This window comes from Gigantopelta aegis, chromosome 3, assembly GCF_016097555.1.
Source record: "Gigantopelta aegis isolate Gae_Host chromosome 3, Gae_host_genome, whole genome shotgun sequence".
In the NCBI taxonomy this organism is placed as follows: domain Eukaryota; kingdom Metazoa; phylum Mollusca; class Gastropoda; order Neomphalida; family Peltospiridae; genus Gigantopelta; species Gigantopelta aegis.
Genome location: NC_054701.1, coordinates 59,876,242 through 59,888,792, shown reverse-complemented (window position 1 = coordinate 59,888,792; position 12,551 = coordinate 59,876,242). Strand labels below are relative to the sequence as shown.

At 35.4% G+C, this 12,551-nt stretch overlaps 1 protein-coding gene across 3 annotated transcripts in view; it reads left to right on the top strand.

Annotated features, from left to right (window-relative positions):
• The window catches only part of LOC121368340 (TNF receptor-associated factor 4-like), a 78,157-nt gene that overhangs the window by 48,460 nt on the left and 17,146 nt on the right, over nt 1-12,551 (top strand). For all 3 annotated transcript variants that reach the window (XM_041493029.1, XM_041493030.1, XM_041493031.1), the window contains exons 2-3: nt 8,503-8,554; nt 8,969-9,073. In XM_041493029.1, coding sequence (XP_041348963.1) covers nt 8,503-8,554; nt 8,969-9,073 — 157 coding nt within the window. The remainder of the gene's footprint in view (nt 1-8,502; nt 8,555-8,968; nt 9,074-12,551) is intronic.

The following is a 12,551-nucleotide window of genomic DNA, read 5'->3' as shown; positions in this document are numbered from 1 at the left end:
TAAGAGTACTTTGTAATCTCATGGATTTATGCTGGAGGTCTTGGTTTAATATAAAAAGGGGGCAAAATCCTATATTTGTTAATAAGCACCTCAGCACATTGTTTTATAAGTGGCTATTAGAAGCTGTTAGACTTATGACTGCTATTAGGCAAGAATCCCAAAACTGCAATATTGTCTATTCCTTGTGAATAGCAGTAAAAGGTTCTTTATAGGCACTTCCTCAACAGACAGCACTTACCACAGCCTTTGATACATCATTGGTGGAGAACAGATTAGACCAGAGGGCAGGACGAAGCCCAGTGGTAAAGCATCTGCCTAATGTGTGGTTGGTCTGGGATCAATCCCCGTTGGTGGGCCCATTGGGCTATTTCTCATTCTAGCCAGTGCACCATGACTGGTATATCAAAGGCTGTGGTATGTGCTCTGTTGTCTGTGGGATGGTGCATATGAAAGATCCTTTGCTACCATTGGACAAATGTAGTGGGTTTCCTCTCTAATTACCAAATGTTTGACATCCAATAGCAGATAATTTATAAATCATTGTGCTCTAGTGGTGTCGTTAAACAAAACGATCTTTATTTATTTGATTAGACCAGGAAATATACATACACCAATGTCTCCTCAAGGATGAAATGACCCTACTATCCATTGCACCACAGGCAAACACTTTACATGCACTGAGCTACATTCTGTCTCTTGTGGTGTAAGAATACCTATACATTCTTTCACAACGATCTGTATCTTAAATTTAAATTCTGCTGTTGTGAGACATTATAACAAAATGCTTGCTTGAACTACATCATGTGAACTTTGCATATTATTATTTAAACACTTAGTAATTGATTTTTTTTTTAATACTTGATACAACTTTTATACATGTGCTTCTTGTCCCATCTCTGGATTCTTATTTTCCATCAACAACCGGCCAGCTTCTCAGCATTTTTTTTAATACCTCCTGGACATCTTCCATTGGCGTGTGCCACTGATCCGGCACGTGTCTCCAAAGTGTGACCGTGTTGTCAACTGCTGGGCAATAACTGCTAACAAAACCGCTTTATCTGACAAACTGAAATTGAACCTCTGGCTAACCCGGGTCTCATGCATAAAATAATACTCTTTGTGTGGATTCTGTGTTTGTGGTGGCCTAACAATGACAGCGCTTCACGCGTCTCTGACAGATGTCTTAGATTGTCACTAAAAACTGTCAAGTCCAGGAAATTTTTTTGATTAGATTTTTTTTCACAAAGGGCTGTCTTTGTGTGTGTTGTTTGCTTTGTGTTGTACATTTGTTCATTTCGTAAAACCATTACCAAAGTGTTTCATTTCATTGCAGTGTGATAATTTTGGTAAAAAGCATTTAATTATGGTGCTTTATTCAAATAAAGATTCATAGTGGTTTATTAAACAAATGTCTCTATTAACCATTGTAACAAGAACAGTGTATGATAGACGGTTAATAGGTGAGTATTTTATTTCCCTATCAAGGAAGAGATTGTGTTTTCAATTTCCTCAAAATAATATTTATAATATCATTTAACATTTTTCCTAAATGTCATTAAAAATATATATAAAATAAACACCAGTCATGTTCAACATAAAAAAATCTAAATCCTGTCTTAAAAGGTAACTACTAGTAGTTTCAGTCTTGAAATTTTTTTCTGAAACAAATAAAATGTATTTTCAGTATATAGTGCTGTAGTATGTCTGTAAATATCAATTTCAGTGTCTAAACAACCATTATACAAACCAAACTCTATGGTGACAGAGGAGAACTGGAAATGACAGCTCATTTCATTTTACAGACTATATTACTGGTGTAGCTTGTGAAAAAAAAAAAAAAAAAAATTCAGTGTCAATAGAAAGTTTTATAGCGATCAAATTAATAAAAACTTAAATTGTTCAGCAATTGTTTAGCAAGACAAAATAATGTGTATTTTAATAATAATTTCTATATTTAATATTCGTTTCTAAAATGTTCTTTGTACAATTATTAAGCTTGCCAAATTATTGGGGTTTTTAAAATTTTCTTTATACAATTAATAAGCTTGCCAGATTATAGTTTTTAAAAATGCAGATTACATTATTGACCATGACAGTTAATAAAAAATTAATTTAAAAAGTAAACAAGTAGAATATCTATTTTATTGTTAACAATATTTGATTTTTAATACTGAACTTTTATGTGTAAATTAGTGATAATAAAACCATTGTATTTTATGAAAATGTGATTTTATAATAGAATTTTAATCACCCTGGGGCAAGTTAGATTTATGCCTCACATGTTATAATGAGAAAGGGGAAAAAATGTGAAGTGACCTAGCAGGTGTCCAGTGCACTGACCAATCAGATACCCTAATAAATTCTACCCATCTGTCACTATGGATTCCGTTACCAGCATGGACAGGATCACTGAAGCCTCACTTTATGTTTGAAGGTCCTCTGCTGACGTTCAAACCTGTTGATGTGCTCAGGACTGTGTCTTTCCACTGAGACTAATCACAGCATAAACAGATAGTTAGTGCATGACATTTTACTGAGTTTTTGTAAGACTTAAAAACAAACTTTGATGAATATAGCTGTGGAAGACATTAGTCTTTTAGAAAATAGTCTTTGCCTGATATCCTCAAGTGAAGTTTGTAATGAACCTGTCACAGGGATATGCACCATTTGAAGTTGACATTTCATGCAAATAAGAGCATTTCATCTTAATCAATAATATCCCTGCAGTGGCTTATTAGACCAGGAGGCATAAAGTGTTTGTTTTGGAATTAATATTTATTGATGTCTGCGGGTCACACAGCGTTACAAACAGCTAGAGACGATTAAATTCTCAAAGACTCGGCTGCAATTACTATAATTGCAATTCCAGAGTTTTGTGCTATTGCAGACAGACAGTACAATACCTGAATATGTTGCTTGGAAATAATAGGTATTGACAGGTTGGTGAAAACATTCGTAGGACTCTGATATCTTGGAACAGCTGGTTTGTAGAGTGTTAATTTGTGTGACAATCACTACAGGTGGAAAATGGCAACAATGACCATTTCTATGGAAACTTTGGGTGGAAGAGTCAGTATAAGGTTGGTTTTACATACTGTATTAATTACAATTTTAATTTAGTGTCTTGCTGCGAAAATTATAAAGTGGTAATAAGAATACTTATGTTTGTAGACATGATATATGTCAATATTCTATATATAGATCTACAGAAATCATAAAAGTGATATACTGTGAAAAAGATCATTGATATTTACGTTTTCTAAAATAATATTCACATTTTTATAATATTTTCACTTCCAATGTATATGTATGTTTTGGGGTTTGTTTCCAAGTTTGTTTTTTCTGTTTGTGTTTACAATATTGTAAATGTTGAATTACATCATAAACTTACACAATTCAGTGTTATTGTGTTATATTATAGACCAACTTTATGAAAATAATTTCTCATTTGAGGTTTACCAACGTGCACATTTTTTTTTTTATATATATATAATGCTACAATACTGTTATTTCTATAGAGCCATTAGGAGGAATATTTTAAGTTCCCTGCTTTATCTCATTCACATGAGAATAATTCATTACTTGTAACTAATTTTATTGTCACTTAGGGTGACACTTGAGTATAAAGTTTATGAAGAGCATGGGCCCAAGGGCTTATTATCGTGGCTGATTGCATCTTGTATTTCCTGGGGACAAATAAATGTCTTGTTGCACAATGAAATATAGCCATGTTTGGTTAGACATGTGGTTTCTTGTTTATGAAGAAGTCTTTCTTGTGCTGCGTGGTTGCATATATAACTTGATAATATTAGTAGTATTGTGACTAATTGAACCAAATAAAATAGGACCATCTTATGACCATTTATTTACATATTATTGTAGTTCCTTCACCAACCTCTCAACTTGCCACACCACTTCCACTGATTAGGCCAGCTTAATAATAACAACCTGACTGAGCTGAATTGATTTGTAAACATTTTTGTAACTCACTTAAAAAAAACCCCACCCAAAAACCCCAACTCCATCAGTCCCATCCACAGTAAAAAAGATGAACCAGGTTAAATCAAACTAAAATATTTTTGAGAATGGCTCTATATATGAAGTTTGCTTAACTGTAGTTTGTTGTTTCCTAGCTTCATCTTGAAACTTATGAATCAGGATATCAACATCTACATAAATTGATTTGTATATATATAATAACTTACAAAAATATATATGATCCCACACTATAATTACGTCAGAGAAAATTATACAGAAATTTGATCATCACCACTGAGGGTTTTGTAAAATTATTTAATTGATTTATGGATGTTTCAAAGGAGGATGTTAACACATGTTTGAATTGTGTAACCATGCATGGGTTGGCTATAACAGGATGTTCAGGCCTGCAGCATCTTGCATCATGAAGATGTCCAGTGGACTGGTTCCCCAGCACTTCACTATACCCTGTCTTTGATGTAAAACACTTGCTGACTCTGATGGACCAGTTACGTACTAAGTCACTAAAAGAGTCTTTGATCAGTTGTGAAGCAGACCTGGGTGAAAGGTAGCTCAAAGGGGAGAAATTCACAGTGACTGTGATCAAACTTGAAGCAACAAGTTGCTTCAGATGATCAATACTTTACACATGTTCCACATACATACCCATTTCTACTTCAGAGAAGAGCACACTTGTTATTACCTAACTTGTAACTAAATACATGTGTTTCTGTTCAGCATGTTTTATGTCTTTTCATTAACAATTTAAGACAGTAATAAGTGTTTCACTGCAATACAGTGACTTTTAAAAAATAATGTAAACAAATAGGAACCTAATTACCAATCAAAAAATAAGTCTTTACCAGGAAAAGTGAGTAATCACTCCCCCACCTCTCCATGGTTCACTCGCCTGGAAAGGTGAGTAATAACTCCCCCACCTCTCCATGGCTCACTCGCCTGGAAAGGTGAGTAATCACTCCCCCACCTCTCCATGGCTCACTCGCCTGGAAAGGTGAGTAATCACTCGCCTGGAAAGGTGAGTAATAACTCCCCCATCTCTCCATGGCTCACTCGCCTGGAAAGGTAAGTAATCACTCCCCCACCTCTCCATGGCTCACTCGCCTGGAAAGTTTTAGCAGAGCTGCAAATTGATCACCTTGCAATAAGAATTTTAATATATTTTATTGTAAACTGATAGCGAGTGTGTTCTGTATTGTGATTGGTTAATTACATTCTTTTTCCGGGATCAAATGAAAACAACACACAGAAAGCTAATGACATATTAGAAAATGACATATTAGAAAATGACGTCATTAGCAATTAAAAAAGGCCAAGTTGACAGTTCATGGGTCTACAGTTAGATTGTAGCCAGGTATTTTTGTCAAGAAATACCAAGTATACAGTTAGTTCCATAGAAAACTGATCCAGGTTACAATGGAAATAATCATATGGAGTTATTAAATTTGCAAGTGTTAGTGTCTATTTGATGCCCGCAAATGTTTCCATGTCAGGAGAGTGATCTACAGTTCATCTGCATACATGTTGCTAGATATGTATATGTTGATTGTACATAGATTAAGCATGAAAGAAAATTACTGTTCCATTTGACACTTACATTCCCTTACAAACTACAGTAATGAAGTGTTCTTAGTGTATTGGTACTAATTCTAAATATATATATATATATATATATATATTTTTTTTTATTGATCTTAATAAATACAGATACAATTTTTTTTGTTACTTTACATGTCAGTATACATGTATTATTATTCTAACCATGCTAAACATTCTATTAATGGAAATAGACTCCATGGCCTTCACCCATATTACTGTAACAAGGGATGAACCGAAAGCTTTTATTATGCAGTAGTACACAGTACAGCTTAGGGAATCAGTGTTTGTAAACAGAGCCCATGGGTGACAGTGCTACAGGATAATAAAATCTTCAAGAGGTGTCATTATTGTATTTGCCAAGAGCTGAAAGGACACTTCAGACTGGAGGGTCTTTATAATTTCACCAGCTGTCTGTCTCATTGTCCAGCACTTGAGGTCTCATGAAATACTCCAAACAGTGAGGTGGTGGTCATTTCAAACTCTCATTCTGCAAGTCAAGAACTGATTAGAGGGCAGACCGTTTTAATTAAAAACACGGTCCTATACTTCAGAATTAATTACAATACAAGTTTATGGTTTTATGGTAGTTGAAAAAAAGAAAGTTGCCATTATTGGAAACTTTGTTTAAATAACAGAAATTAGTTGTTTTAAATGATAAAAGAAACTTATTATTACCCTTCATTTCATCTCGCTTCTTTAGTATCATTAAAAACTTTAAAAAATATGCTTAGAAATGTAAAGTACAGTTATAACTGTACTTTACGCTTAGAAATGTAAAGTACAGTTATCATAACTGTACTTTACATTTCTAAGTATATTTTTTTTAGTTTTTAATGATACCAAAGAAGTGAGATGAAACGAAGTGTAATAATAGGTTTCGATTACCTGATGTTTATTTTATAGTATTAAAAGGGAAATAACCAATATAGGAATGATGTTTATATGTTTATTTTATAGTATTAAAAGGGAAATAACCAATATATGAAAAGGAAAAGAACAACAGATCTTAGTAATAAAAATGAACTATTCCTGCATTGCAGTTTATATATTAAAAATAGAAGTTTCAACATGGAGTTTGAAAAACCTCCCTATCTATTATTGTTTCTGATGATAACTTTACTTGCAATACACATATAAATGTACACAGAATTTTATTCAGTATCTGCAAATAATTTTTTTTTGTTTACTCTGAAATATGAATGTGCATGTAGCTTAACATTACAATTATACTATCATTGGTATAAAAATTATAAGTGATTTTGTTTGTTTTTAAATACAAGGAAGTTATTTTCATATCTTCATAAAAAAAAAAAACCCACGAAACAAGCAGATAAGAAAATTATTGACCTTTAAGAGAGGTCCCTAATATTTGTCTTCCATCAGGGCTCTTGTATCCTGGTAGTGAGTTGTTGAGGACAGGAAGGGCCTGTCACCTGCTGGGTGCTCGTGACCCACGCCTAGCTGGTTTCCTGTCCATTGTGTGGGAGTTCCTGTAGGTTGCCACCCTCTCCTTACACACAGTCGCCAGCTCACCAATACATTTCCTTGTGTTTGTCAAAGGTGTTAGCATTAACACGATATCTCTTAGTCTATAATAAAGGATCACAACTTTAGCATGGTTCAATATGCAGTTGAAGGCAATAAAAAAGTTACTGATCTTTGATTTAATTTTCCTTAAAGAACTTCCGGCGTGCTGTAGTTCATATGTATTTCCGGCTGTCCTCTTCAAAAGCTTATGTGTGTTATTAATTGTAATGATATATAATAAATGATGCTAATATCCAATGCATTTACAAATAATGTTATTTGTGTACAGAGAAGTATCATTATTTACTTGACACCCAATAGCCAATATATTTTTCATGCTGGGGTGTCATTAAACATTCATTCATTATTTACTTTTAATTCTTTTGATAAGATTCGTTTTGGAGATTGTACATATGGGAGCGGTGAGAGGTTGAAGTTATGTCTGAATTGAAAATGGCTTCATTAAATGTCTTTTGAAGTATTACAGACTTTCTTTCTGGAGCAAGATTCATTCCTTATCACAATATGCTTTTGATAATGCTATACACTGAGTTATATTTTTTTCGACCTTCAATACAAAAGATGAGCTGCATGTACATTTCATTTATATCACAAATTACAATCATTTGTACATTTATATGAAATACATCTCTAAAAAAAAATGTCTTTAATATGGTATGTTATTAACATTCATTTATATCACAAATTACAATCATTTGTACATTTATATGAAATACATCTCTAAAAAAAAGTCTTTAATATGGTATGTTATTAACATTCATTTATATCACGAATTACAATCATTTGTACATTTATATGAAATACATCTCTAAAAAAAAATGTCTTTAATATGGTATGTTATTAACATTCTTTTTTTTGGGGGGGGCTCAATGATTTGTTTGCTATAATAGGCTCACCAGAAGTCTTGTTAAACAACTTGCTTTGAAAAATGTCTTTGAAAAACTAGAATGGAATTCCAAATGAAATTTGTTCCAGCTGAATCTTAAAAAATAAAAATGTATGCATATTACTTTTACAGAATTAAGTATAGAAAAAAAGATTATTCATATTTGATCAATTGAAGTCACAAATAACCTGACTTTATAAAAAATCTTTGCAACTTGTGCTTAGTTTAAAAAAAAGAAGAAGAAAGGTTTGGTTCATTCATCTCCTTTGTATAAACTGATTTTTTGTTAAAATAAAATAGTGACAGAGGCTACTTATTCATAAGATGCCTGTTAGTTTCCATTTCATCTCATCACATCACACTATAAAAAAAAGTGTTCTGCTCACCCCATCACAAAATACCTATAAAGGCTGAGTCCTCTTTTCGTACCATGTGTGAACTAAAAGTTAATAACTTTTTCTTCTGTATTTCAGTGCTGGAAACTTCCAATGTCCTGAAGATGATAACACGATAGACTATGCGAAGGTTTGTTTGTTTTATTTTTTCCTGTATATTTGATCTCAAATTGTTTTTAACCAATAGTGTGCAGAGAATTTTTATTATTTTATTAATTAATTTATTTATCTTTTTTACATTGCAGTATAATTTTGATAAAGTGGCATGCTATGAGATTATTATACAGCACAAACAACTGAACATGTAGCTTCTCTGTTTGCCATTGAAAACAAAAACAAAACAACAAAGGTGTTGAACTGCATAGTTGATCTATGATTGAAAAAATATCACCATGAAATAGTAATACGTGTATCATTTATTTTGTCAAACAGCATTGCATGCTAATACTTAATGCTTCATTACTTCAACATATCTGTAATGATCTACAATACGACCCTGTGATTGTGTTTTCTGTACTAAATGACCCACTTGTTGTATTCACAGATCTACCCCGACAGTGAACTTCAAACAGAAATCATGAACAGTCACATACGGTGCAGGCATTACAAAGAAGGATGTCGATGGGTTGACAAGCTGCAGAATCTGCAGGTAGGTTTGAGATTAATCATTAAAAGTTGTTACCTCTGGTTTACATTTCATTTCATCTTATTTTCATGCTTATATCCCATTAAGGTTCAAGCATGCTGTCCTGGGCACACACCTCAGCTATCTGGGCTGTATGTCCGAGACAGTGGGTTAGTTGTTAGTTTGTTAGTGGTTAGTGAGAGAGAAGAGGGTGTAGTGGCCTTACACCTACCTATTAAGCCCTTAAGAACTCACTCTGGGTTGGAGTCGGTACTGGGCTGTGAACCCTGGGCTGCGAACCCTGTACCTACCAGCCTGTAGTCCGATGACTTAACCACTGCGCCACTTGAGGCCGGTTTCTGGTTTACAGTTAAAGTGTTCTTACTGGTATAGTAAAGCTGAAAGGAATTCCCTGATAATTATAGCATTACTATTAGCTCAGTTTGTGCAAAGCTGGCCTTTTTCCCAGCCCAACTCGGACAATTATCTATCCATATTATTACATAATAAACCATCTTGTTCTGATACATGCATCATAACTGGTCATAGTTCTACACAAGTTCAGTATGTCAGTGGTATTCTGCCTATCGACGAGGCACTAGTTAGAGATTCATGGAATCAACCACTATTTTGCCAAATACCCAGTACCCATTTGACTCTGCACTGTGCAGAGATATGGTCCTGATCACGAATAATGATTTTGTAATTCAGATTAGGTAGGTTCAATATGTGGTTAAACATGCATTCATCATTAACACTATTAGTATTTGATATATAGCAGACTTGTTCTTAATCAAAATTATGAAAATGAAATATTTTTTTTTGCTGTTTTGAATTTGCCTAATTGACCTAATAGTCATGTTTAGATTATCAGTGATAAATAAATTACCAACTTCAGTGTACATATGGTAATTACATATGGAAGATGTTGGGTGATTACACTATATGCATATTTATAAATATTTTATCTTCAGTGGGGAGTTAAATAGGTGATAACTTTGAGAATAGAGCAGGTGATCTCTTTTTCACCTGCTGTCAGCTATTTACATCACTGGATATTAGGCAGGATGCCCCTAAAAACAAATAGGTTTCATCCTTGTGTGTATACGAACCTTGGTAATTGTGGAGGTGACTGAAGCATATATTGGTAAACCATATGAATGGTCTTCCACTTCAGCAATACACATATTTTTTTTTTAAAGAATTGGGGGTGGAAGGAAATATGCTAAACAATAATTAGAGTTAGGATTCAGCCTAGAGATTGTCAAAGCTATCTTAGTACTGTGAAATCATAAAACCATTGTAGGCTATGACGTCACTATAGTACACGCCATAGTGACATCATAGCCTATGATGGTTTTACGATTTCGTAGCAGTAAGACAATATGGGCCTAGGATTATTAAAACAAAAGACTTCCTCACAGTCAATTTAGAGCCCCCAGATAAATGAATATATTGCTACCAGTGTATCAGACTTGGATGACATGTGAATGGTCAAGAGGAATCTGCACCATGTCTTTGTTTTTGCCTTTTAAATTGAATGAGTGGAAGTTATTGTTCTGTAACACCTCGATACATTGTTTTCTTCCTCACTCATTGGTGAAAGTGAGTGAGAACTCTTTGTACGTGCCCATATACCACAAGGGGTTCAGGCATGTCTCTCCCAGATCTGGTCTCTGGCATGACCCGGCACAGAACATTGGTGGGAATATCAGCCGGTTTTTTTTTATATAACACATACTAATAATACACATATTTGTGATAATAATTTACAGACATTTTTATGTCTTAAGATACATGTAGGTTAATTGTGACACGTGGTGAAGAACATTATAAAAGGAAGGAAGAACTATTTTATTAAACAACACACTCAATACATTTTTACGTATGGTTATATGGCTGAGGACTGCATAGATAATGAGAGAGGAAACCCACTTCCCCACTTCATGGGATACTCTTCGTATAACAGCAAGGAATGTGATTTTTGCACCACCACATGGACGGGATACTACAGTTGTGGAGCACTGGCTGGAATAAGAAATAACCCAGTGGATGCACCAATGGGGATCGATCCTAGATTGATGTGTATTAGAAGAGCACTCTACCACTAGGTTATATCATCCAGCCCTCCCCGTTGTAGAAGAGCACTTTACCACTAGGTTATATCATCCAGCCCTCCCCATTGTAGATGAACACCTTACCACTAGGTTATATCATCCAGCCCTCCCCGTTGTAGATGAACACCTTACCACTAGGTTATATCATCCAGCCCTCCCCGTTGTAGAAGAGCACTCTACCACTAAGTTATATCATCCAGCCCTCCCCGTTGTAGAAGAGCACCTTACCACTAGGTTATATCATCCAGCCCTCCCCATTGTAGATGAACACCTTACCACTAGGTTATATCATCCAGCCCTCCCCGTTGTAGAAGAGCACTCTACCACTAAGTTATATCATCCACCCCACCCCGTTGTAGAAGAGCACTTTACCACTAGGTTATATCATCCAGCCCTCCCCGTTGTAGAAGAGCACCTTACCACTAGGTTATATCATCCAGCCCTCCCCGTTGTAGAAGAGCACCTTACCACTAGGTTATATCATCCACCCCTCCCCGTTGTAGATGAACACCTTACCACTAGGTTATATCATCCAGCCCTCCCCGTTGTAGAAGAGCACCTTACCACTAGGTTATATCATCCAGCCCTCCCCATTGTAGATGAACACCTTACCACTAGGTTATATCATCCAGCCCTCCCCGTTGTAGAAGAGCACTCTACCACTAAGTTATATCATCCAGCCCTCCCCGTTGTAGAAGAGCACCTTACCACTAGGTTATATCATCCAGCCCTCCCCATTGTAGATGAACACCTTACCACTAGGTTATATCATCCAGCCCTCCCCGTTGTAGATGAACACCTTACCACTAGGTTATATCATCCAGCCCTCCCCGTTGTAGAAGAGCACTTTACCACTAGGTTATATCATCCAGCCCTCCCCGTTGTAGATGAACACCTTACCACTAGGTTATATCATCCAGCCCTCCCCGTTGTAGAAGAGCACTTTACCACTAGGTTATATCATCCAGCCCTCCCCGTTGTAGAAGAGCACCTTACCACTAGGTTATATCATCCAGCCCTCCCCGTTGTAGATGAACACCTTACCACTAGGTTATATCATCCAGCCCTCCCCGTTGTAGAAGAGCACTTTACCACTAGGTTATATCATCCACCCCTCCCCGTTGTAGAAGAGCAGTTTACCACTAGGTTATATCATCCAGCCCTCCCCGTTGTAGAAGAGCACTTTACCACTAGGTTATATCATCCAGCCCTCCCCGTTGTAGAAGAGCACTCTACCACTAGGTTATATCATCCAGCCCTCCCCGTTGTAGAAGAGCACTACCACTAGGTTATACCACTAGGTTATATCATCCAGCCCTCCCCGTTGTAGAAGAGCACTCTACCACTAGGTTATATCATCCAGCCCTCCCCGTTGTAGAAGAGCA